General features: G+C 40.1%; 1 protein-coding gene across 1 annotated transcript; it reads right to left on the bottom strand.

Moving 5' to 3' along the window:
* Positions 1–246: 246 nt before the first annotated feature.
* APIP (APAF1 interacting protein) lies at positions 247–24736 on the bottom strand. The gene is made up of 7 exons (XM_007521819.3): positions 24517–24736; positions 15602–15702; positions 9291–9339; positions 7675–7792; positions 6377–6512; positions 1475–1642; positions 247–564 (listed from the first exon to the last, which is right to left on the bottom strand). The coding sequence occupies exons 1-7, from the start codon at positions 24571–24573 to the stop codon at positions 465–467; spliced, it is 729 nt and encodes a 242-aa protein (XP_007521881.1). The 5' UTR covers positions 24574–24736; the 3' UTR covers positions 247–464.
* Between the last annotated feature and the right edge of the window lie 65 nt (positions 24737–24801).

The following is a 24801-nucleotide window of genomic DNA, read 5'->3' as shown; positions in this document are numbered from 1 at the left end:
CATAAGGATCCTGGTTCGAGCCCCTGGCTCCCCACCTGTAGGGGAGTTGCTTCACAGGTGGTGAAGCAGGTCTGCAGGTGTCTATCTTTCTCTCCCCTTCTCTGTCTTCCTCTCTTCTCTTCATTTCTCTCTGTCCTATCCAACAACAAGTACAACAACAAAACAAGGGAAAATAAATAATAATAAAAATGTTTTAAAAATATAAATAAAGGGGAAATACCTTAAATAGAACTTAAAATAGACATAAACCATTATAAAAATTTAATTCCATTTCATTGTTGTTAAAATTACAGCAATATAAGAAAATACAATTCAATGTCAGTAGAGATTCAGGGAGATAATCTGCAATCTTTGGTAACAAATTAATAGCTTCATGGCAATCTGTAGTTCATTTAAAAAACAGTCAAGTTTTCAATTGATTAGGGTAAACTTTGCCTCAGTATACAAATAAACTTTCAACTGGCTTATACAATTCCATTTTCTGAAACTGGGATGTCTGAAGGATTCAGTCCAATTTTCTTCATTGATACAGCAATATCAAACAAATAGTCGTAACACTCACACCTATAAAGGAAATTAAAAAAGAGAAAACTGAGAATGCTTAGTAACAGAAAACTTCAATTCCGATAGGCACACTTCTCTCCAACAAATCAACCCTTTCCTAATATATCTTTATTTTTCAGTTTCAGACCAAGATTGTTTTTCATTTTGCCTCAACATTATTCAAACATAGAAAGGGATCATGTTTGCAACTATTAGTATGTAAGTTTCAGAAAATAAAAGGACTTTTAAAGACAGTGCATAGAGTGGCAAGGCAAGTAGTATACTCGGTTGAACGCACATGCTACCACATGCAAGGTCTTGGGTTCAAGGCCCTGGTCCCCACCTGCAGGGATGGAAGTTCATGAGTGGTGAAGCACTGCTGCAGGTGTGTGTGTGTGTCTGTCTATATCTATCTATCTATCTATATCTCCCCTTCTCAATTTCCCTCTGTCCTAACAAAAGAACAAAATGTAGTACTTATATAAATTTAATTATGTGTCACATTACAAAATATAGTAAATAATATATTATTATATAATATTATATATGTATATATATGTGTATATATATATATATATCCAGCCTCAGATTTTAAGAAGGCTGTCCGCCTTATATCAAAGTGCACATAACATAGTTCTAAACCATTAGTAAATCATTTAAAAATAAAAAAGGCAAAACAGTCTTGCTAAATATAAGCCTACCCAATAAATGAATACACACACAAAGACAGGCAGTATAAATGAATAGAATATCTAGAAATATGTATATAATATTTGATATTTGATGAGTGATATTTGAATTTAAATTTAAACAAATGTAGCCAATAACACACACCAAATCATACTTCCTTTTAAATCATTAAAAATATTTCATTCTTGTTGACAAGGAGAGTGTGATGACTTGTCCTGGGTGTTCTCTGATTTATGCTTACATGGTTTTAGCCTTTTCCCATGTTTCTCCCCAGACATATACTCCATGACGTCTGACAAGCACTGCACAGGAGTCTGGGTATTCATCCATTGCACGAGCCATTCGTTCTTTGAGATCTTTCTCCTCAGGTGTATTTTCAACAATGGGGACCACTAACATATCATCATATCTGTAAAACATGATGCGTCATTTATTTTCTTTTAAAAACAAAGGCACTCTCTTTATAGCTGAAAAGCCACTTTCAATTATGAACAAGATGTTGCAGGTTACTACTCTGTGTTCCTGCCTAAACATATGTATCCAAATACATGTTGAGAATTTGGCAGGCATTGTTCTAATCCTAACGATATGTGGCAGAAATATGTATAGGATACTTACTAAACCTAACAAAAAAAAAATATCAAGATCATACAAGTATTTCCTTGAAGCAGATATAATTATAATATTTTTAACAGGATATGAGAAATGGTAGATCTCAGAATCAGAGGAGTTGGAAGGATTAACTATTGAACTACTTGATAAGTAGGATTTCCCAGCAGCAAAAATCATTTTATTTTCTTTCCATAGGACCCCAAAGCATGTCAGATAGGCAAATAAGTAAATAAAGGTGTGGCTTGTGGTACTGGACAGGCAAGAGCCTTCTGGAAATAATTATTAAAGGTATGAAAATATTTTCAGAATGTTTTCAAAGCTGTAGCGTTAGAATTCTTTTTTTTAAAATCCGTTTTTTAAAAAACAAAAAAAGAATTTATTTATTTATTTATCTATGAGAAATATAGAAGGAGAGAGAGAGAGAAAGAACCAGACATCACTCTGGTACATGTGCTACCGGGGATTGAACTCAGAACCTCATGCTTGAGAATCCAATGCTTTATCCACTGCACCACCTCCCAGACCGGACCACTAAAGTCCTTTTTTTTTGTTTAACTATTTATTTATTTATTCCCTTTTGTTGCCCTTGTTGTATTTTATTGTTGTTGTAGTTATTATTGTTATTGTTGATGTCATTGTTGTTGGATAGGACAGAGAGAAATCGAGAGAGATGGGGAAGACAGAAAGGGGGAGAGAAAGACACCTACAGACCTGCTTCACCAGCTGTGAAGCAACTTCCTGCAGGTGGGGAGCCGGGGCTCGAACCGGGATCCTTATGCTGGTCCTTGCGCTTTGCGCCACCTGCGCTTAATCTGCTGTGCTATCACCCGACTCCCAGCATTAGAATTCTATTGTCACTGTTTGTGGTAAGTATGTGTGATGAAACCACAATAGTATTTAAACAAATAACTTAGTTACTGGTAAAATGAAGTTGCCCTGAAATCATTTATAGCCAATCAAACCTTTTTTTTTTTTGCCTCCAGGGTTATCACTGGGGCTCGGTGCCTGCACTACGAAGCCATTTTACCCCTTTTGTTGCCCTTGTTGTTTATCGTTGATTTGGTTATTATTATTGTTGTTGTTATCACTGTCATTGTTGTTGGATAGGACAGAGAGAAATCGAGAGAGGAAGGGAAGACAGAGAGAGGGGAAAGATAGACACTTGCACACCTACTCCACTGCCTGTAAAGCAAACCCCCTGTAGGCGGGCAGCCAGGGGCTTGAACCGGGTTCCTTAGGCTGGTGCTTGCGCTTCACACCATGAGCACTAAACCTGCTGTGCTACTGTCCAGCCCCCACCTTATTTTCTTTTTCTGAATGATTTTTTTCCTTGCCTTGCAACTTCTGTTCACCCTTCCAGCCCCCAGCTTTGGTAATGGTTAAACTTAACAACAACAAAAAGCCGAAAACTGCAGCCTGGGATGTGACACAGAGGATAAAGCACTGGCTCTCAAGCAGAAGGTCCACGCATGGCCTGTGCCAGAGTGGTGATTTGGTTCTCACTCTCCCCATCTCTTAAAAATTAACACTGGAAATGACTACTTTAACACAGGTACAGTTTAAGCGGCTCTCATGTGATATATAACTTGGTCCGCTATTTTTAAGTACATAAGGCATTTAACACTAATCCCTAATATTTCCTAGTATTGGCCAGAAAAGGCATAAACTCAATTTTTTTTTCTAGCACATACTGGAAAATCAGACATATTTTTGGCGAAATCATTTTACATCAAAGTAGGATCTGAAAAGTAACTCAACCCAAGCCTCTCATTTTACAGATAGCATTAATTAATCCTCATTAAGTTCAATGTGGAAGAGCACCAGTGTCAGCGTTCTTCTCACTCAACCATAAGTATATGTCTTCTAAGGGGTGTGTTTATATACATACGTAGGTGCGTGTGCGTGTATATGTGTGTGACGTTATATAAAAATATAATTCATCTGCACTACTCCAGCCTTTAGATTCACGATAAGTCAACAATTTATATAGCTTCATATGTTAACTCTCTTTTCAGCCACCAGGTTCCATGATGCCTCCCCTGGACAGACAACTCCACCAATGTGTCCTGGAGCTCCAATTCCCCAGAACCCTGCCCCACTAGGGAAAGAGAGGCAGGCTGAGATTATGGAGTGACCTGTCACCGCCCATGTTCAGCAGGGAAGCAATTACAGAAGCCAGACCTTTTCCACCCTCTGCATCTCACAATGACCTTGGGTCCATACTCCCAGAGGGTTAAAAAATAGGAAAGCTATCAAGGGAGAGTATGGGATACAGAGTTCTGGTGGTGGGAATTGTGTCGAGTTGTACCCTTCTTATCCTATGGTTTTGTCAGTGTTTTCTTTTTCTAAATTAAATAAAATAAAAATATATAATACGTCTCCCCATAAGAACAAAATGTTTGAGGCTTTGTCTTTTTTCAAGGTGGCTTATTTAAAAAAGAATATAGACTATCAAAACTTCCCTTTCCTATTTCACCCAGCCTTTCTTTGAAAATCTGTTCCAGGAGTCTCCCCATATTCTTCTTCTTCTAGCGTTTGCCACCCCATATTCTGATAAAATATCACTACCCTCTTAGCTGTAAAAATGATCTAGTTACTTATTTTTTTAGATAGATTCAAAGAGAGTTACAAAGGGTATCTCAAAGTTTGTATTCTTTTTTAAAAAAAAAAAAATTAACTTATTGGATAGAGACAGAGAGAAATTGAGAGGTGAGTAGACAGAGGGAGAGAGGAGAGAGACCTGCAGTCCTGCTTCACCACTTGTGAAATTTGTCCTCCTGTAGGTGGGGACTAGGGGTTTAACCTGGGTCCTTGGAAGAATGTTGGACAGTGCTAAGGTAGACAGCATAATGGTTATGCAGAGAGACTCTCATACCTGAGGCTCCAAGGTCCTAGATTCGATGTGCTACATCACCATAAACCAGAGCTGAGCAACGCTCTGGTTAAAAAAAAAAAAAAAAAGTTGGATCTAAGTACCATGTGGAACATGATCTTTTCAGGCTGCACACATCTGTAACTGTGACCACTGTAACATGCTCATTCTACCAGTGTGCCACAGGCCGAGCCTGAAAGCTTGTATTCTTTAAACTGTAAAACCTTCAAAATATGAACTATCTATGCTGTGTTATATATGGCAAGAGGCTTCTGTTCATTCATGTGCTATAGTCCTCCACCCATCTCTCACATGTTCTTCTGACCTGCTTTTCTTTCTTTGCCTAAGCGATCCAATGCTGATGAGACTGATAGAACACATAGCACATCTCCTTTAAGATCCAGATATGGAAAAGGCAAGATGGGGCTTCATTTTCTTCTGTTTGTACACTTTCATAATTTCAATATTTAGCTTTTGTGAATAGGTGTTCCACAGTGCTGAGGAATGCTTTAGGCACACAACAAATACTGGCTAAAATCAAATTGAATTAATTTCTCAGCAAGCCAGTTTAAACATGTACACTCTGTGACATGCAGTAACAATACGATATTGCTGTAAGAACACTTCAGAAAGAACTGGCACCTTTTCCTTAAACTGAGGCATGTAAGAATCAGGTCTTTTGGAAATTAAGAAGGGTGAAGGCTCAGGAATAAGAATGCCAACCCATCCACGTGAAGTGCTTAGCTTGTGCCTGAACACCGGGAACATGTTTCTTCACGCCATTTATATTCTAGATTTACAAATAATTACTACATTTTTGTGGGCTGGAGGATTTATCTGATTTTATCTAAAAAGCCTCTCTGGTCCTATTATCTGTGTCATTTTTCACATAGAAAAAAAGTACAGATCCAAGAGAGCTACTTAATTAAGATCATTATAAAACTTGTATAAATGTAAAAATAGTTTAGAAACACTACATTAAATCAAAACATCGTGAAATTTTAGTCAGGGGGCCACACAGTGGTACACCTGGGTAAGCACACACATTACAAATGTTAGTTAGGGTTTAAATTTCATGAAGACAAAGTAAAGGTGAGTCTTACTCTTTGAGAGTTTAAGCACAGGAATATAATCGTTCCATTTCTAAAATCACAGTTCAAGTTTTCTATACTTTATTCTAATGAACAACTCATTATTCAAGTTGTTAGTAATTTACCATGTGTGTGTATGAGAGAGAAAGAAGAAGCAAAAGAGAAAAAAAAAAAAAAAAAAACAGAGAGACAGAGAGTTAGAAAGAAGAGGAGGCATCTGATTTACATTACTCAGAAAATATTTGGGAGTCTCATATTAAGTGGGGTAGTGCTTCCTAGAGATGCCACAACACTTCTTTTTTCTTTTTCTTTTTTCGTAAAGAGTTGCTTCCATTTATTTAGCAACGAAAGAGATGGTGGGAAAGGGGAAGAAGAACCAGGTCATCATTCTGGCATACGCTCAGGACTTCATGATTTGAGAACCCAACACATTCTCCACTGCGCCATCTCCCAAGTCACTAAATCACACATTTCAATAAATGCTAAAAACAAAACAGAACAAACAAACAAAATTAAAAAAAAAAATGCCTGTCAAGTTCTTTAGGCAGAAACAGAAGAAAAAAAATACCTATAATATCCTCCTGAGGTACATTTCTTAATTCCTTTTATCATCTCTTGATGAGAAATTCGAAACTCCCGTCCTGGGAAGAGAAGGGTAGCCATGACAGCAGCTTTCGAGTGGGTATGGATCACTGCACCTGCGCCTGCAGGAGAAAAAAAGTCCATGTTCGGTGAAGACTGTCATGCCTTCCAGAGGGAAAAATACATCTACACATACACGTACACCCATTAATAATACATATGGTTACCAACTTTTTTTGAGCATAAAATGATAAGTTTCTGGTGAAAAGAAAGGTAGGAGAGAAGGAGAAAGTAGTAGGGGTGTTAAGTAGTAGTAGCATTAGAAAGCAAATAAAGTAACATTTACCTAATTTACCCAGTACAATACAATACAGTCACTCAAGGAAGCTTTTTTTTTCCCCTACCAGGGTTATCTCTGGGGCCATGTGATGCCTGCTTATTTATCCTGGCAGTCATAATTTTTTATCTTTTTTTCTTGAAAAGCAGAGAGAAACGAAATGAAGAGAGGTGGGTGGAGGAGGGAAGGAGAGAAAAAGAGAGAGAGAGAGAGAGAGAGAGAGCTGCAACACTATTTCACTTCTTGTGAAACTTCTCCCTTGTAAGTGGGGACCAAGGGCTTCAACCCAGGTTCCCATGCACTGTAATGTGTGCACTTAACCAGGCACACCACTGCCTAGCCCCAATAAAATAATTTTTTTACAAATAAAAATACTGACAAGAAGTTAAAGAATCTCCTTCTAAAGTTTAAAGTGTACCACTGGCATCCCTTAAGCAATATATTTTAGATAGTCTGCAGTATAGCTATAGTGATTGTGGAAATCATAATCATACTGCTATATAATGAGGAATTCTTATATTCCAGGCACCACAGGACAATTCCTCTTTAAATATGCTTTTTTTTTTTTTTCTTTTGCAGCATCACAACAACCACAGAGGTAAATTCTACTGTCCCCATTTAGTGTTCAAGGAAATGTGGGTTCAGAGATGCAAGATCAGTTGTCCAAAGTAGTAACAGATCCTGGAATTAAACTCAGACTACTCTGACCTTTAAGACAACAAGTTAGATTTGGAGAAATCTTCCCAGAGTCTCTGTTCTCTCATATATGAAATGGAGGAGGAATTGATACTCTGCAAAGTTGACAAAGAACCAAGTAAGTGAACACCTTTAAAGGTCTTGAACATAACATAGCACAGGCATTCAAGAAATGGTAACACAGTAATAACAACATTTAGGGAAGCTCACTATACAGATATCCTTTATGCTGAATCACATGCTCTGCCTACCTCTCATTGTGTAAGCATTCATGAAAAGAGGTGTACACTGGCTTTTTTTAAGCTTCTTTTCTGGTGGAGGTCCACTTATGTCCTTTTCGTTTATGTCACAAACAAACATGTCATCAGGCTATTTGTAGAGAAGGAAAAAGAAACAAAGGATTATAAAATATCAAGTGGAGCCGTCACAGAGAATACTTAGATGTGTACACTTTAAGCTGGTATTTGAAAAGATTCATCTAACTATTGTTAGTCAAATATACTGGTCATTTTGAGAAATGAAAATGTTTTCTTTTTACTTCACCACTCGTGAAGCTTTCCCCCTGTAGATGGGGACCATGGGATCGAAACTGGGTCCTTGTGCATTGTAACGTGTGCGCTTAACCAGGTGTGCCACTGCCCAGCCCCAATAAAAATGGTTTCTACAGATAAAAATACTGGCAAGAATTTAAAGAATCTCCTTCTAGAATTTATGGAGAATGAAAATACACACGTGCACAATCATGCACATGCGCGCCAGATATCCATATATGGCTACCATTTCATCAACTAAGCTTCTCAACTTTGCCCTGTCACTTCACAGTCATATTTCATAGAGACTATATAGACAAAGTATCATTCTAAGACGGGTTGGTTTTACATGTAACATGAGGAAGAACAGAGAAAAGTTTTATCTCCTGAGAAACTGAACTGGTATTCAGAAATGTTAAAGTCAGTAATGTGAATTACTCTTAAAGTTCTAACGAATTATGTAGACCCACAGATTTTTTCCTAACAATGCATGCCTACTTCTTACTTGGTACATTTTACCACTTGGTACATTTTATTGCTAACTACAATATGATGTGTTATTAATGAAGCATTATGACCTAGAAGTAGTGGCTTGTTTTAACTGGAATTAGAGCATTACACTAGCATTCATACAGAACAATTTGTTTCAAAAACCTGAAATAAAATGTTACAACTTTAACTTGGAATAGTTTTGCTATTACTAATATGAATTATGTTAGTTCATTTGCAACTAATAATCCGATTACCCCAGAAGCTTACTAAGGATAACTGTAAACACTGAAAAGTTATTTAACTATACTTAAGATTTATTATTGACTTTTGCCCTCTAGAGGCTGAATGATATTTCAGAACCTACTGTCTACATGAAGAGCATTTATCATATTAGCAAAATTCTAACAGTGTTGTTGATTGGTTACTTAAGTCATTGCAATAGAATCGCCATTCAAGATAGTATTTAGAATTGGATTCCAGTTTACAAAACAATAATGTAGAAAAGAGGAAAAGGTTATTAGTGTTTAAGAAAGGTTTCTTTTGGGGGTTGGGCAGTGGAGCACTGGGTTAAGCGACCATAGTACAAAGTGCAAGGACCCGCACCAAGGATCTCAGTCGGAGTCCCCTGCTCGATACCTGCAGGGGAGTCGCTTCATAAGCAGTGAAGCAGGTCTGCAAGTGTCTATCTTTCTCTCCCCCTTCTCCCTCAGTTTCTCTTTGTCCTATCCTGTAAATATAAGTAAAAATTAGTTAGTTAATTAGTCAATGAATTAATTAAATGGCCAGCACCGAGCCCCAGCAATAACCCTGGAGGCAAAAAAAAAAAAAAGGTTCCTTTTCCATACCTGAATCCGTTCCTTTTGCACTCCTGAAGGAGCAATGTAGATTTCATTGCTGGTGATAAAAAAATATATAGATGTTAGTATTTATTTAACTCTAATGTTCTGCTTAGTGCACAAAGAAAGTTTTATCCTTATAATTCAACCATCAATGCTCTTTACAGTCATTCCAACAGACATCTGATTCAACTAATGGCTTAAGCCGTAGAAAATGAATACCAAATTACCGTAGCGCTGATGACACGGTAAAATTTTGATAATTGCTTTTATCGCCTATGCTTTCCTATATAATTATTTCATTTTATGGTGTAATATCAGTGGTTTTTACCCAGCTAGGGAAATAGAAAAATCTGAAAACACAAGATTTAAGCACCACTAATAAACAGAGAAGACCTCATTATATGTGAAATACAAGTTACTCAAAAATCCAACTCTGGTAGTACATGTTCACTAGAAGATTTGTCTTGCAAGAAATTAGATTTAATTTTACTATTTGAAAAAGCCTAGTATAAAACATGAAGTTCAGAGACCTCTGCTGGACAGTTAATTAAATGACAGCATTATTTATTTATTTTTGTATAAAACAGTATGCTTTACATTTGAAAAGCTCATGTATTTGAAAATATCTTTCAATAGTAGTAAGAACCGCAAAATTTTAGACTATAGGGGCCGGGCAGTAGCGCAGCAGGTTAAGCGCAAGTGGCGTGAAGTCCAAGGACTGGCATAAGGATCCCAGCTGGAGCCCCTAGCTCCCCACCTGCAAGGGGGTCGCTTCACAGGCAGTGAAGCAGGTCTGCAGGTGTTTATCTTTCTCTCGCCGTCTTCCCCTCCTCCCTCTATTTCTCTCTGTTCTATACAACAACAATGACAGCAAAAAAAATAAGCACATCTATGATAAAAAAAACAAGGGCAACAAAAGGGGAAAAATAGCCTCCAGGAGCAGTGGATTCATAGTGCAGGCACCAAGACCCAGCAATAACCCTGAAGACATGAAAGGGGGGGGGGAGGAGAGAGATAAATGAAGAAGGAATTTAGATTATAAAATCAATGCTTCCATGAGGAGATCTTCTTCAGGATGCTGTGACAAAGGAGATGCCGCACCTTCCCATTCATCACCAGTTTGATTCTCTCAAGGTCTTGAGAGAAAAGCAAAACAAACACAAAACTTTTCTAAATTCTCTGTCAACAAGGTTCCTTCAGCTCACGGATCAGTTTCAGCGGCTACTAAAGGATATTAAACAGACACCTGCCACTGGGGGGGTGGTGGTGGTGGGGGTGGTGGCGCCCCTGGTAGCGCACACATGATAGCTACAATGAATGCCCAACGGCCAAGGATCAAGCCCTTGGTCCCCACCTGCAAGGAGGAAAGCTTCACAAGCGGTGGTGAGACAGTGCTGCAGGTGTCTTTCTGTCTCTCTCCCTCCCCCTTCTCTCTCACTTTTGTTGTCACTATCCAAAACAAACAAAATGAAAAAAAAATTTTTTTTAAAAAGTTGTCACCTATACATGCAAAAATGAATGCCAAGACCACCTATTTACATACTCTGACTTCTGCCACTAAGGCAGGAATGTAAGAACACTGAATAAATAGCAACTGTTTCTTACTGAATCTGAGCACAGGGTTGATGGCCAACATTGAGTCAAGTTGTCAAAATTGGTGTCATTAATAAGCCTCCAGGCTGGGAACTGACATAAACCTAAGGCAAAACACAAGCTCTGTCTACAACACAAACACCTGCTCATGGGAAGGAAGTCCCAAGCACAGAGAAGCCTTCATTAAAGCCATTTATTTTTCACAAAATTGCTCCTGCTTTAGAACACTTGTTACTTAGAAAACCATAGATTGGTGTATTCTGGAACTAGAGGTAGGTACCTAAAGAGTCCTTTGCAAACACATACCAGTGAGCTAAATCTTTTGTCCTTGTGTAACATGAGAGAAACTCAAGATAACATGCATGGGACAAAGCCTTATCATTTCCATTGGTGAGTGGAACAGTGGTATCAGGTCTTCTTGTGTGGGGGGAGAAATGTATGCAGTCCTGGGAACAGAGAAAGACAGACCCAGACAAAATGGTCTGCTGGTAAATAGAATCTATCTACAAAGTGGGAAAGTCCTGGGTATTTATTTTGTTTATTCAAGTGATTTGGTAAGCTAAATCTGCTTTTACTACTGCCTTTGTACAATGAAAAATCAGTTTAGAGTTTGATCAACTTTGGATAATTAAAAGATTAGCTAAATAGCTTTTGGAAAAGTATACTTATACCTATAAAGAAAGAGATTTGGATAAAATACAAAGATGACAAGAGCTTCTATTTTAGGAGGGAAATGTGCCAACAACTGAAAGTAAAGTATTTACGTGGACTTGTAAGCCATAAACAAAAAGCATTTTGAATGTCAAGGTATTAAGCTTGGGAACTGATTTCTCTATATCCCCAGTTAAGCAAGGGGGATAAAACTCAAGAGTTCAGGTTGGGGAACAGCATATGATTATGTAAAAGACTTCCATTCCTGAGGCTCTGAAAGTCTCAGATTCAATCTCCAGCACTACCTTAAATGCAAGATTTCATAATGTATCTACATAGTTATTTCATAACATAATTTTATGCCTCACTTAAGTTGTCTATAACATAACTACTTTTTTAACAGAGTGATTTTAAATAATATTTATTTATTCCCTTTTGTTGCCCTTGTTGTTTTATTGTTGTAGTTATTATTGTTGTTATTGCTGCCATCGTTGTTGGATAGGGCAGAGAGAAATGGAGAGAGAGGGGAAGACAGAGAGGGGGAGAGAGAAAGATAGACACCTGCAGACCTGCTTCACCACTTGTGAAGCGACTCCCCTGCAGGTAGGGAGCCAGGGGCTTGAACCAGGATCCTTACGCAGGTCCTTGCATTTTGAACATTAACTACTTTTAATTAATTAAACTTTAAATACTTTTATTTATTTATTGAATCTAAAGACAGCCAGAAATTGAGGGGGAGAGAAACAGAGACACATACAGCACAGCTTTACCACTCCTGAAGCTTTCCTCCTGCAGGTGGGGACTGGGGGCTCCTTGCACATTGTAACATGTGTGTTCAACCAGGTGTGCCATCACCCAGCCCCTAATTAATTAATTTCTAATCAGAGCACTGCTCAACTCTGGCTTATGATTTTACCAGGGACTGAAGCTGGAACTTCAGCTATTTCCCCAGTCCTGGAATTTATTAATTTTAATTCTGATAGCATGCAGTGGGTTTAGTGACTCAATATTTATCAACTAGCAAGAAACAAGAAATATCTGAAATCAAAACATGCTAAATTTGGATGGCTGAGATGCAGCCTGTACACAATGACTTCAGATGATTACTATTACTCTCTCGGTCCTCCGTCTCCTTTTTCTTATTTAATTCTCAACTGGGTCTTAAGCCAACTTTTATACACATATCAGTAGCATTAGCTGAAATGGTTATCTGCCATATCTGGGGGGGGGGTTAATAAATCATTTCTGGGGTTGGAGAAATAGCTCACTGGCTGGGCTACCTGCCTAGCCATGTACATGATCCCAGCTTGAGTGCCAGCACTACATGGGAGCAGTACAGTACTGAGGACACTTGTAGTGCTTGACTCTGTTTTTATTTTTCTCTGTATCTATCTGAATGAACGAGTGACCTAGGAATGGTGAAACAACACATGCGTACAACCCTGAATCCTTTAACAATAAGAACTTCAAGTTCTTAAAGCACGTAGTGTTAATACTATTCTGGGGACACAATCTACTGGGTTGGTACATCAGTTTATTTGTTCCAGGTATCAATGAAGCAGAATGTGCAGGACCCTGGTTCAAGGCCCCAGTCCCCACCTACAGGGAGGAAACGTCACAAGCAGTAAATCAATGCTGTACATCTCTCTCTCTCCCTTTCCTCTTACTCTGTCTCTATCCTAATATTTAAAAAAAAGAAAAGCAAGTTTTCATTAATCCGAGAATAATGCTAGTAAATATTTGATTTGTACTTATAAATTCATTTAAAACTAGGAAAAAGTCAACATTTTACTACAAAAATAACCATTTTGTTCTAGAATTCAAGAACTTAATGAGATTCCCAATATAGTGCCATAAAATTGAAGCTGTTTCTACCTGTGACCACCAGGCGGAGCTCCTCAACTATTAAGAATCTAAGGAAAATGCATTTTACACCGATGATGCAACTTTCCTATAAATTGGTTTATATAAATTGAATGCTATAAAAGCCATTTAATTTTAAAAGGTGCCCGTGAGTGTTTTACTGTGGCCACACACAATGTCAGCATGAATGAGTACATTTCTGCTAAGAAAACAAAGTTACTTATATTTGTATAGTCACATAAACTACTTTTTCGGGCTTTTTCTGTGGCCTCTTAGCTGTGGTCTCCTATTTTTAGTTCCGCTGTTTTCTTCTTAACTGCCAACAGGGTATTGCTGCGGCTTGGTGCCTGCACAAAACCACTGTTTCAGGCAGCCAAATTTTCTTTCCTTTCCTTTTTCTTTTTCTTTCTCTTGATGGAGCAGAGAGAAATTGAGAGGAGAGGAGAGAGAGAGGGAGAGAGGGAGAGAGACAACTGCAGTACTGCTTCACCACTTGTGAAATTTCCTTCATGCAGATGGAAAATGGGGACCTGAACCTGGGTCTTTGCGCATGGTAATGTGTGTGTTCAACAGGGTGCACCACAGCCTGACACTGCTGTGTGTGTGTGTGTGTGTGTGTGTGTGTGTGTGTGTGTGTGTGTGTGTGTTACTTAGAACTTATTGTTACTACTACTACTGTTTGCTGCAACCAGTCTTGCACTTGCATAATCTTACCACTCTGGGAGACTTTATCATTCACAGAGGGAATGGGTGGGGGGAAGGACACCACAGCACCTCCCTCGTGTTACTGGGGCCTGAGCCTAGATTGCTTGCATAGCAATGCAGGTACCTTCCCCAGAGATCCCTCTTTCAGCCATAGAAATGGGTATTTCAGGGTGGGTGGTAGATAGCATAATGGTTATGCAAAGAGACTCATGACTGAGGCTCCAAAAGTCTCAAGTTCAATCCTCTGCATCACCATAAACCAGAGCTGAGTAGTACTCTGGTTACCAAAAGAAAGGAAGAAAAAAGAAAGAAAGAAAGAAAGAAAGAAAGAAAGAAAGAAAGAAAGAAAGAGAGAAAGCAGGAAGGAAGGAAAGAAAGGGAGGGAGGGAGGGAGGGGTATTTCAACTCAGTTTAGTAGGAAACATTATTCTGTGCAGGAAAACTGCAGCACTCATGCACATTTGTACACACACACAGTACAGCATAAGCAACATTTAGAAGATGATTTATTGCAAACAGTGCAGCTAAGAAGCCAGATTATTGGAACTCGACTCCTGTATGGATACATGAAACAGTGACAGATGCTGTTATCAATGTACTTTGTTGTAAATAAGTCAACTGAAAAACTGGCAAAATAAGTGAACATCTGTAAAATGTAGAACTGATATATTAGCAGTAGTTTGAAGGTGAGAGGAGGCTTCAATGAAACAATGTTGGATGTATGTGCCATGTGGAACATGGTACTTTCAGATTGAGTACATCTGTAACTGTGATAGCTGTTGACTAAGGCTCAGACTATTGGCTCCCACCATTTAATATTTCATGAGTTACTTGGTCATTTAAAGCAGATGGAATTACAATGACATCACCTTGCAGTATGCCAGAAAATTCTTTTCATTCAAAATGCTCTGCCTATATTTCACATGCCATTCCTTCCTACATAATACCACTCCCCCTTGGGGCATTACCAATAGCATATAAATATTGTACTATTCCAGTTTTGTTAAAGTGAGTTAGTATAAAGGAATAAGTCAAGTTATTCAGTTTACTCAGCCCCCAGACAATAGTACTAAGCCAATTTATTTTTCAGGAGGAAAAATACTAATTCTATTCCAGAAACATGTCAGAGATTAAGATTTTATAGCCTTCATTTCATTGTAAATTAGTTATTTCTTTATCCACTTGGAAAGACACTGAAAAAAAATCTAGTAAATATTCATGATTTCTGTCTCAACATAAGCCTAATTGTTTTGTCTTCTGTGGAGAACCCTTTCTTTTGACTCATCAAAATCTTTCTTTTCATTCAGTAAAACATACTTTTAAGGATTCCTAGTGGTTAGTAATCTGTACTCAATCTACTTTAAAGTATGCATCCAAAATTTTAAACACCTTACTCTCAAATAACTATAAATCAGTTGGTGTTTTTTTTTTTTTTTTTTGTATTAGGTTCTTCATGGACTACTTATATTAAGAATTCCCTGAATTGAAATCAATCAGAAACTTACCCATGCTTCAAGCTAATTCCTCCTCCAGTTCCAGTAACCCAGCCCAAATGGTAGAACTGTTTGCAAAGTTCTGGGATCAGGTATCGTGGATGCTCCTTGTCCTTAAAAAGATGATGATGATATATTTTATCAAGTGACTTTTTGAGCTGACATCTCTATTAAGAATCCGATTTTAGGAAGCTTAGTATATAGAGGGGATAAGAAAGGGGCTGGGTGGTGGCGCACCTGGTTGAGCACACACATTACAATGTGTAAGGACCCAGGTTCAAGCCCCCAGCCCCCACCTGCAGGGGGAAAGCTTTGCAAGTGGTGAAGCAGTGTTGTAGGTATCTCTCTGTCTCTCTCCCTCTCTCACATCTTTCCCTCTCAATTGCTGTTGTCTCTATCCAATAAATAAATAAATAAATAAAGATAAAAAAAAATTAAAAGTGGGCCGGGAGGTGGCGTAGTGTGTTGTTAAAATTTCGGAAGGCTCTTGCCGGGCTGGTCTAGCTTCACGGCGGGTAACAGAGATGCTGAGACAATGGCTGGGCAGGGAAGCTGTATTTCTTTATTCACGAACAACGATTCACAAACTAAGACAAACTAATCACCAAATAGAACTCTGCTGTCTCTTTGCGGCAGCACAAGCACTCTCTCTCTTACTCTGAAACTCAGGAACTCTCCAACTCTAGAACTCTCCGAACTCAGGAACCCAGGAACTCTCTCTCTCTGGCACTCTCTCTTACTCTGAAACCCTGAAACTCTCAAACTCAGGAACTCAGGAACTCTGGCACTCTCGAACTCAGGAACCCTCTCCCGGGGTTCCTTGGGGCGGGGCCAAGCAGGCCCGCGAAATTAACAGGACTCATCCAATACTCTTGGCGGGGGAGGGCTAGAACAAACCAATGTAAAGCATACGACAATTCCCCCTTTTCTTTTTAACCAAATGACTATAGTATCAAGGGTGTGGGGTGAACAGAAACATATATAAGAAAAACAAGCATGTTGCCAAGGGAAGGCCTGAGGGGGCCATATCTGAAAAAAAAAAAAAAAACATTTCTTGCCTCTGGGGGGCTACTTGCCTCGACAGGCAATTGCCTGGGGGCGGGGAACGGCCTAGGGTCCCACAGGCAGCTGGCTGCAACTTACTTACTATGAAACAAAACTTTTTATTAGCATATCTACTGCACAATCCAACGTTTCTAGTAGAGAAGGAATTTGAGACTTTTACATATCAACAACATCTTTAAACCTTTTGTTACACCCATTCAAGATGGAGACACACCGTAGGTGTGGGCCTGAGAGGAAACCTCAGGCATGAGAATAATTAGCATAGCCATTGTGCGATCTACCATTTCTAATAGAGAAGGTAGTGTTTTACATATCAACAAGTCTATTTAACCTTTTGTTTAGACCAACTTAGTTAAAATATATTGATTGTTAACTAATTTTTACCTCATACTTTAAATGTAAGTTAATTTTTATCTTTATGAGAATTACGTTGAAAACCTTTTTCATTTAACTTTGACTAGTAAGAATTTAGCCTTAAAGCTACTGTTTACCAAACTTTAAACATACACATAAACATGGTCATTAATACACAAGGAGAGAAACCTTTGTTACGAAGACATGTCATTTTAAACACAAATTTAAATCTATACTGTCTTAGTTGTTGGGGGGGGGGGGTTCACCATCCTTAGGTGGCTTCCCGCGCAGCTTCACTTTTAGGAATTGCAGGTTGCGATCTCTGCACAAATCTCTGCATACTCCAGCTTGTCTGCCTTCAGACCGGACCAGCAGCTGGAGATCTCGTGTGCCCAGTTTCAGCAGGGAGTCCGGGGTTCCGGGAGGCCCGGGATGGTTCCAGAATTCATAGAAAGAGGGCAGGCAGGCCATCTTTGTAGATGGCGTGGGCCTAGGTGCCCAGGGGTGGCGGCCATGATGCGGCCCTGCCCCATGGCCCTGCCATGTCTGCTGCCCTGTTCACAGTGGCCGAGCAGCGTGAAGGGATCATGCGTCCAGTGCCCTGCGCCACGCGGTGGAGAGCCGGCTCCTGTGGGTTGGCCTCGGGCTCCTGCGTGTTGGCCTCGGGCTCTAGCGTGGAGGCATCGGGCTCTTGCGTTTTGGCATAGGGCTCCAGCATGTTGGCATTGGGCTCCTGGGGCTTTTGTGTGCTGGCGTAGGCCTCCTGCGGGCTGCGGGGCTGCGGGCGCGGTGCGCGGGGTAGTCTGGGCGCAGCCGGCTGGCTGGCTGTTTAACCAGGTGGAAACAGCAGCTCCGTGCCTCGCCTCCAGCCCGCTGGCTCTTCCCGCTGGCTGTTCTGAGTTCGCCCGAGCGAGTGGAAACCACAGAGTGGTCCAGAGATAAATGTTCCAGAAACAGCAAAACAGTCTCGTGAAGAAAGAGCAGAGGCCTTTGGAGATCTCTTCACAAGCAGAAGAGAAGGCCATAGTGCATAGGTAGCCAATTGTCTTTACTTATCTGAGAGATGCGCAGGTCAGCCCCACGTTGGGCGCCATTTGTTGTTAAAATTTCGGAAGGCTCTTGCTGGGCTGGTCTAGCTTCACGGCGGGTAACAGAGACGCTGAGACAATGGCTGGGCAGGGAAGCTGTATTTCTTTATTCACGAACAACGATTCACAAACTAAGACAAACTAATCACCAAATAGAACTCTGCTGTCTCTTTGCGGCGGCACAAGCACTCTCTCTCTTACTCTGGAACTCAGGAACTCTCCAACTCTAGAACTCTCCGAACTCAGGAACCCAGGAACTCTCTCTCTCTGGCACTCTCTCTTACTCTGAAACCCTGAAACTCTCAAACTCAGGAACTCAGGAACTCTGGCACTCTCGAACTCAGGAACCCTCTCCCGGGGTTCCTTGGGGCGGGGCCAAGCAGGCCCGCGAAATTAACAGGACTCATCCAATACTCTTGGCGGGGGAGGGCTAGAACAAACCAATGTAAAGCATACGACAGTAGTGGATAAAGTAATGGATTCTCAACCATGAGGTCCTGAGTTTGACCCCTGGCAGCACATGTACCAAAGTGATGTCTGGTTCTTTCTCTCCTCCTATCTCTCTCATGAATAAATAAATAAATTCTAAAAAATAATAATAATAATAATAAAGGGGGGTAGGCACAAGGCCACCTGACAACAAAGAAAAGAGACCCCAGTACCAGAGCTTCCTTCAACGTGGTGGCGACCAGGATCAAACCTGGGTTGCACACACAGCAAGGCAGTGCACTATCCAAGCGAGCTATTTGACTGGCCCTGACCATACATCTATTACGGCAATTGTACAGTGGTAGAGAAAAATCATTACAAAACATACTTTACATTTTCAGTATTTAGAAAATGGATCGGGAAGGTAATTTTGTAAATCTATTATTAAATTACTAGTAAAATTAAAAAAAATAAAGTGGATGAGGGGAGAACGGGTGGTGGCACACTTGGTTAAGCACACATAATGTCATGTGCAAGGACACAGGTTCAAGTCCTCTGTCCCTACCAGCAGGGGGAAGCTTCATAAGCCGTGAAGCAGTGCCGCTGGTGTCCTGCTTTCTTTCTATCTCTCCCCCATCCACTTCCTTCTGTCTCTATGCAAAAGTAAATGAAATAAAATATTAAAAAGGGGGGTGGGGCGGGAGCACCTGGTTAAGCGCACATAGTATAAAGCCAAGGAGCTGAGCAAGGATCTGGGTTCCAGCCCTTGTTCACCACCTGTGGGGGGGGTCGCTTCAGGAGTGGTGGGTGAAACAGGTCTGTCTGCAGGCGTCTCTCTTTCTCTCTCCCTCTCTATCTACTCTTCCTCTCTCAATTTCTCTCTGTCCTATCTAAGAAAATGGGGAAAAAATGGCTGCCAAGAGCAGCGGATTAGTAGTGCTGGCACCTGACCCTAGAGATTAAAAAAAAAAAAGTGGATCTATTATATTACTTGAAAAATTGGGATTAATCACTAGATCATATAGTCTAACACTATGAAACAAGCTGCAGCAACCGAATGGCAAAATGAAATATTTATGTGGAGCTGTAAGCCATAAACAGAAAGCATTTTGAATGTCAGAGTAGTAAGCTTAGGAATTGATTTCTCTATATTCCCAGCTAAGCAAGGGTATAAAACTCAAGAGTTCAGTCTGGGGAACAGCATATGATTATGCAAAATATTTGTGGAAATTTTTTTGAAGTCCTGATTCAGCATAGGAAAAGGAATGGACATAAAATCTGATTCACCTTACACAATTTCTTGCCTACATGACTTTGGGTCTCAGTTTAGTCAGCTACAGAATGAGAAAATTATGAGCTATAATGGGTACAGTCCACCCAACAAAATATGTGACATGGTCAATATTAGCTTCCTTTTAAAGTTAAAATTCTTAAGTTTGATAATATAACTACGCTGGGGGTTGTTAGACCCGGCTATATAAAAATCTAGCCAGAATTATTCAAGGTCTGTACAATTTTCTATTTCCTTTTTTTTAGGGATATAAATGATATTTTATATCAAAATACAGCTAATGAGAAGACCCCTGCTGGTTTCCAAACCTTAAAACCATCAATTTGCACAGCAAATTGCAAACATTATAGGAACTGGTCTATTGTTATGGGTCTTCCCTTTTGTCTTTTCTAGTACTGAAATATAGTCATTAACAAGTCCCATGCTACAGGAATAACAACGACATGGCAATTGTTGTTACTAAAGTTTCATTCAATTGTTCAAACCCACAAAATTATAGTATCAAGGAAAATTATCACTTAGCAGCCCGCAGAAACCAGTGAAGTAAAAATGCTAGACTTTCCACCTTCTGAACACCAAAAAGAATTTTGGTCCATACTCCCAGTGGGGGAGAAATATTAGGAGAAGATGCCTAGAGGGCTCTGAACTCCAATTCCATCAGAACCCTGAGACAGAAGAGGGGAAAAAAGGCAGGACACTTGGAAGTAGTAATCGATGTAGGTGTGACCTAGAAAGAAAGAAAAAGCAGGACCACGGGGGTGGGGGGGAGGGAAAAATATATATAACTGTAGAAATAAAATAATAGTCAACCCATATCTGTAACCTTGGGAGAACTACTACAGCTTCCAAGGGAGGGAGTAGAACACAGAACTCTGGTTGTAGAAACAGTGTGAAACTATACCCATTATCTTACGTGTTTTTTTTTAAATCAATATTGAATCACTAATAAAAAAATAAACTGAGCCATCACAGCAATTATTCTTTCTTTTGGTATTTACTATCATATACAGTCCTCTCATTCATTCATGCAACTAAATTTTACTGAAATGGGCAACACATTCATTAATTCAACAAAACTTCATTGAAGGCGCTGAAGACAATAACATATATATATATGTATGTATGTATGTGTGTATGTATTTTAAAAGTGACACTACAGAATTGGAGCTTTCCCTGGTGCTACCACATTGCCATGTAATGTTAGGGCTGGAGCCTGGGATGTGCATATGGTGAGGCAGCAGGTGAGTTATCTTCCAGTCCCAATATAAAATCTCACAATATAATAAAAAAAAAAAAGCTCACAATATAATAATAAAGGTAATAGTTATGAAGCAAAGCAATATAGACCACCAGGCCTGGATCATTCCATCACAAACCTAGATGTCCCTCTGGCTTCTTCTCAGCACACAGGATGTATAGTCAATAACCAGCTCCTCTTGACACTATTGTTTAAGTCCCTTGGGCTACCTTCAGCTCTTTCTTCAATTACTGCCATAGCTCCTAGTTTGTTCTCAAACTACTGGTCTCTTTAACTTTAGCCAGCACTTTCTTCAGTCATCTTTCTGTCTCATTGCTCTTTGTGTCAAAATTTGTATTGTAAGATTGGCTTTTAAGACCCTCCTCTCCTCTTCAGTTTTCTCTCATCCCAATCCTGTGTCCATCAACACCAAACCTTTCTCTCAATAGGAGACATCACTCTTGTCCTTCATTCTATACATACTATTCCTTCTACCTGGAAAACCCTTACCTCCATTTGATGTGGCTACATCTTCCTGATTGTTTTTTGCTTGTTTGTTTTAAATTTATTTGTTTATTTATGTATTTATTTGTTTTCCCTTTTATTGCCCTTGTATTTTTATTGCTGTTGTTATTGATGTCATCGTTGTTAGATAAGACAGAGAGAAATGGAGAGAGGAGGGGAAGACAGAGAGCTGGAGAGAAAGATAGACACCTGTAGACCTGCTTCACCACCTGTGAATCGACTCCCCTGCAGGTGGGGAGCCAGGGGCTCAAACCGGGATCCTTACGCTGGTCCTTGTGCTTCACACCATGTGCACTTAATTCTCTGCGCTACCGCCCAACTCCCAATCTTCCTGATTCTTTAGGTTTTACTGTGTACTTTATATACCACTGAGGCTTTCTCTAACTCATTTAAGTCTCTGCTCCCATATTACCTTGAACTTTCCCATCACAACACAATGGTATCATGTCCTTATCTACCTAATTATTTGTATCTCCCACTGAACAGCAGTATATAGAAGGAAAGAACCATATAAAGGAGAAAGAATCTAACAGCTTAAGTTTATTATATCCGTAAGGCTTGGCATACCGTTGTCACTACATAAATGTGGTTAGTCACTCATAATTGAAAAGTCTCCCCCCCAAAAAAACCCTACTTATGATTAAAGAAATCATCTTTCTTAATTCTTCAAAAGGGCCCCAACACTACACTAAATTTCTATGACTTCATAAAAAATCCACAGCTGTATTTGCTTATTTGTTTAAAACCAGGCCAACAGAAATGTCTAGAGTGGTTGAAATATTTAAATGAGGAGCTGGGCAGTAGCATATCTGGTTAAGTGCATATGCTACCATGCACAAGGACCCGGGTTCAAGCCCCTGGTCCCCACCAACAGGGGAGAAGCTTCATGAGTGCTAAAACAGCACTACAAGTATTTCTCTTTCTCCTTCTTTACCCTCCTTTCCCCTCTCAATTTTTCTCTGTTCCATCAAAATATATATATACATATTTAGAAATTAAAAAGAAATAAAAATAAGATCCTCAAATGCAAAGCTTGTGTGAGTAGTGGAACTGGGGTGACCTGGCAAACACACAGACCATTAAAAACGGTACTTATTACCAACTCAATTCAGGCTGAGTGGGACGTTCTTAAGTTTAACAAGAAGCCAGAGGGTTCCAGATCTTGACAGACTATCTCAGTTTTTTTTTTGATAACTACATAGTAAAGTAAGCATACCCACCCACCAAATTATCTGAGATGCATGATTTGAGAATCCTCTGATTAAAGCTCTCTTTGGTGTTCACTTAGATTACATTTCACCAGGGTTTATTTGTTGGGGGCATTAACACATGTGCTATTAGACAACTTAGTGACACCTAAAGAGCTGTTTTACAACTCCTCATCCTACACACACACACACACCTGACTAGAAAGCAACTTGAGTTATCCTACTATAGTAGAGATGTAATCAAAAACAGATAAGAAAGCAGATTAAAAGTAGATAAGAAGTAGTAAACAAAGAGAACTGGGCTGTATAAAAACAAGTTAGGTCAGAACTAGGTCAGACTACTCTGTCTATGAAGTGAAATATTCCACCCCCTAAACAATGCACCTGTCTATTGAAAATATCATTGTTATTTATGGTGATGTGTTGCAAAATCCCCTGTAATTGTAACTGTAGGGGATAACTGCTTTGAATTTTGCTTCTGGACTTCCTGGCTTGTGTTTATAGGCTTGGAATAGACTATACAAGGCAGTTTAACCCAAGGTTGGGGGCCTAGCACTTACTCTATAGTATTCCAGGCTCTTGCCCACGGTGTAATAAACTTCTCTTTCTGCCCACCTTGGTCTCCCATCTCATTATTGGCTGTAACACTACATCTCCTCCCTGCCCAATCTTGCCTGCCCAGTGTTCTAGCCTCTGTTAATCGGGAGAAGTCATTTATTCGCACATGACTGTGGTTGCATGCACCAATAAAATCTTCTCCTTGAAAGATAGAAACAGGCTGGGAGTATGGATCCACCTGCCAACACCCATATCCACAGGAGAAACAATTACAGAAGACAGACCTTCTACATTCTGCACCCCATATGGATCCTGGTCCAGAGTAAAGAATAGGCAAGCTGTCAGGGGAGGGGATGGGATGCAGAACTCCGGTGGTGGGAATTTTGTGGAATTGTACCCTTCTTATCCTACGGTCTTGTCAGTTGGAATTGACTTTTTAATTGGAATTTTCCTTCAGCCCGAAGAAGGAATTAACAAAAAAAAGGTTAAAAAAAAAAAACTAAAAACTAATTTTAAGGGACTTCCCCCAACTCTTTGGGAGTCTTAGCAGGATTGCATTTTGTTTATTCTTCTAGTTTTTCTACAACGTTGTATCGCTGCGCAGAGAAAGTGTTCCTTAAAACTGCAAGAATATACAAGGGAATAAGATTTTATGGAGTCTGAGGATGGACTCCCTTTGACTTGTGCTTAAGAAAGAATCGCTCCTATGTTCATTCTCTAACTTAGATAAACGGATACAGGCAAAGAACAACTTCTCCAAGTTCAAGTGCTGGTTACTTAAGCACAGCTCCAGTTCAGCCAAGTGCCTACTGTCCTGCCAGACCTCCAGTAGGTGAACGCAGAGTGAACGCAGTCTTCGCTCCAATTTCACTCCAGAGCTCACGTTGCCTTCTTTGACCTGGCAGGTTGTTTTAAAACTCACACATGACAAGCTGTTTTGAAATGCACACTTATGATGTCAAACACTCTCCTCTGTCGTTAAGGCTAGGCTCTTAACGACATCTCTCGCCACTGAGGGTAGCGGGTCATAGACTCTAGCGTGTGTAGCTGAGGATGCACAGCAGCAGGGTTAGCAAGAGGATCCGCACAGAGCCCAGCCCAGCCCAGCCCAGGCCCGGCCCGGCCCGCTAACCACTACCCGGGATTAAAGGCTCCAGGGGCCCCGCCTCTACCTGCGCGCAGCGTGGCCTTGAGCTACAATCTCCTTCTGGAGCGTGACAGTCAGACATGACTAGGACGAGGGGTGGCCAGGACTTTAGGAACGTTTGCACAATGTGCTCTCGGTGCTCAGATCTGTGCTCGAGCCACGAGATTGCCAGTGCAATCAGGCACTGCAGAGGGCAGCCCGAGCACGGGGGTGACAGGAGCAGGCGGAAGCCAGGCCGGGGAGGGCTTCACAGTCTGGACACCCAGCAGGCGCTGTCTCCGGGCTGGAAGGCGGGGCCAAACGAGGTTGT

The sequence above is a fragment of the Erinaceus europaeus genome, chromosome 17, assembly GCF_950295315.1.
Source record: "Erinaceus europaeus chromosome 17, mEriEur2.1, whole genome shotgun sequence".
In the NCBI taxonomy this organism is placed as follows: Eukaryota; Metazoa; Chordata; class Mammalia; order Eulipotyphla; family Erinaceidae; genus Erinaceus; species Erinaceus europaeus.
Note: the sequence above shows the minus strand (reverse complement) of the source record. Positions and strands in the feature narration are given on the sequence as shown.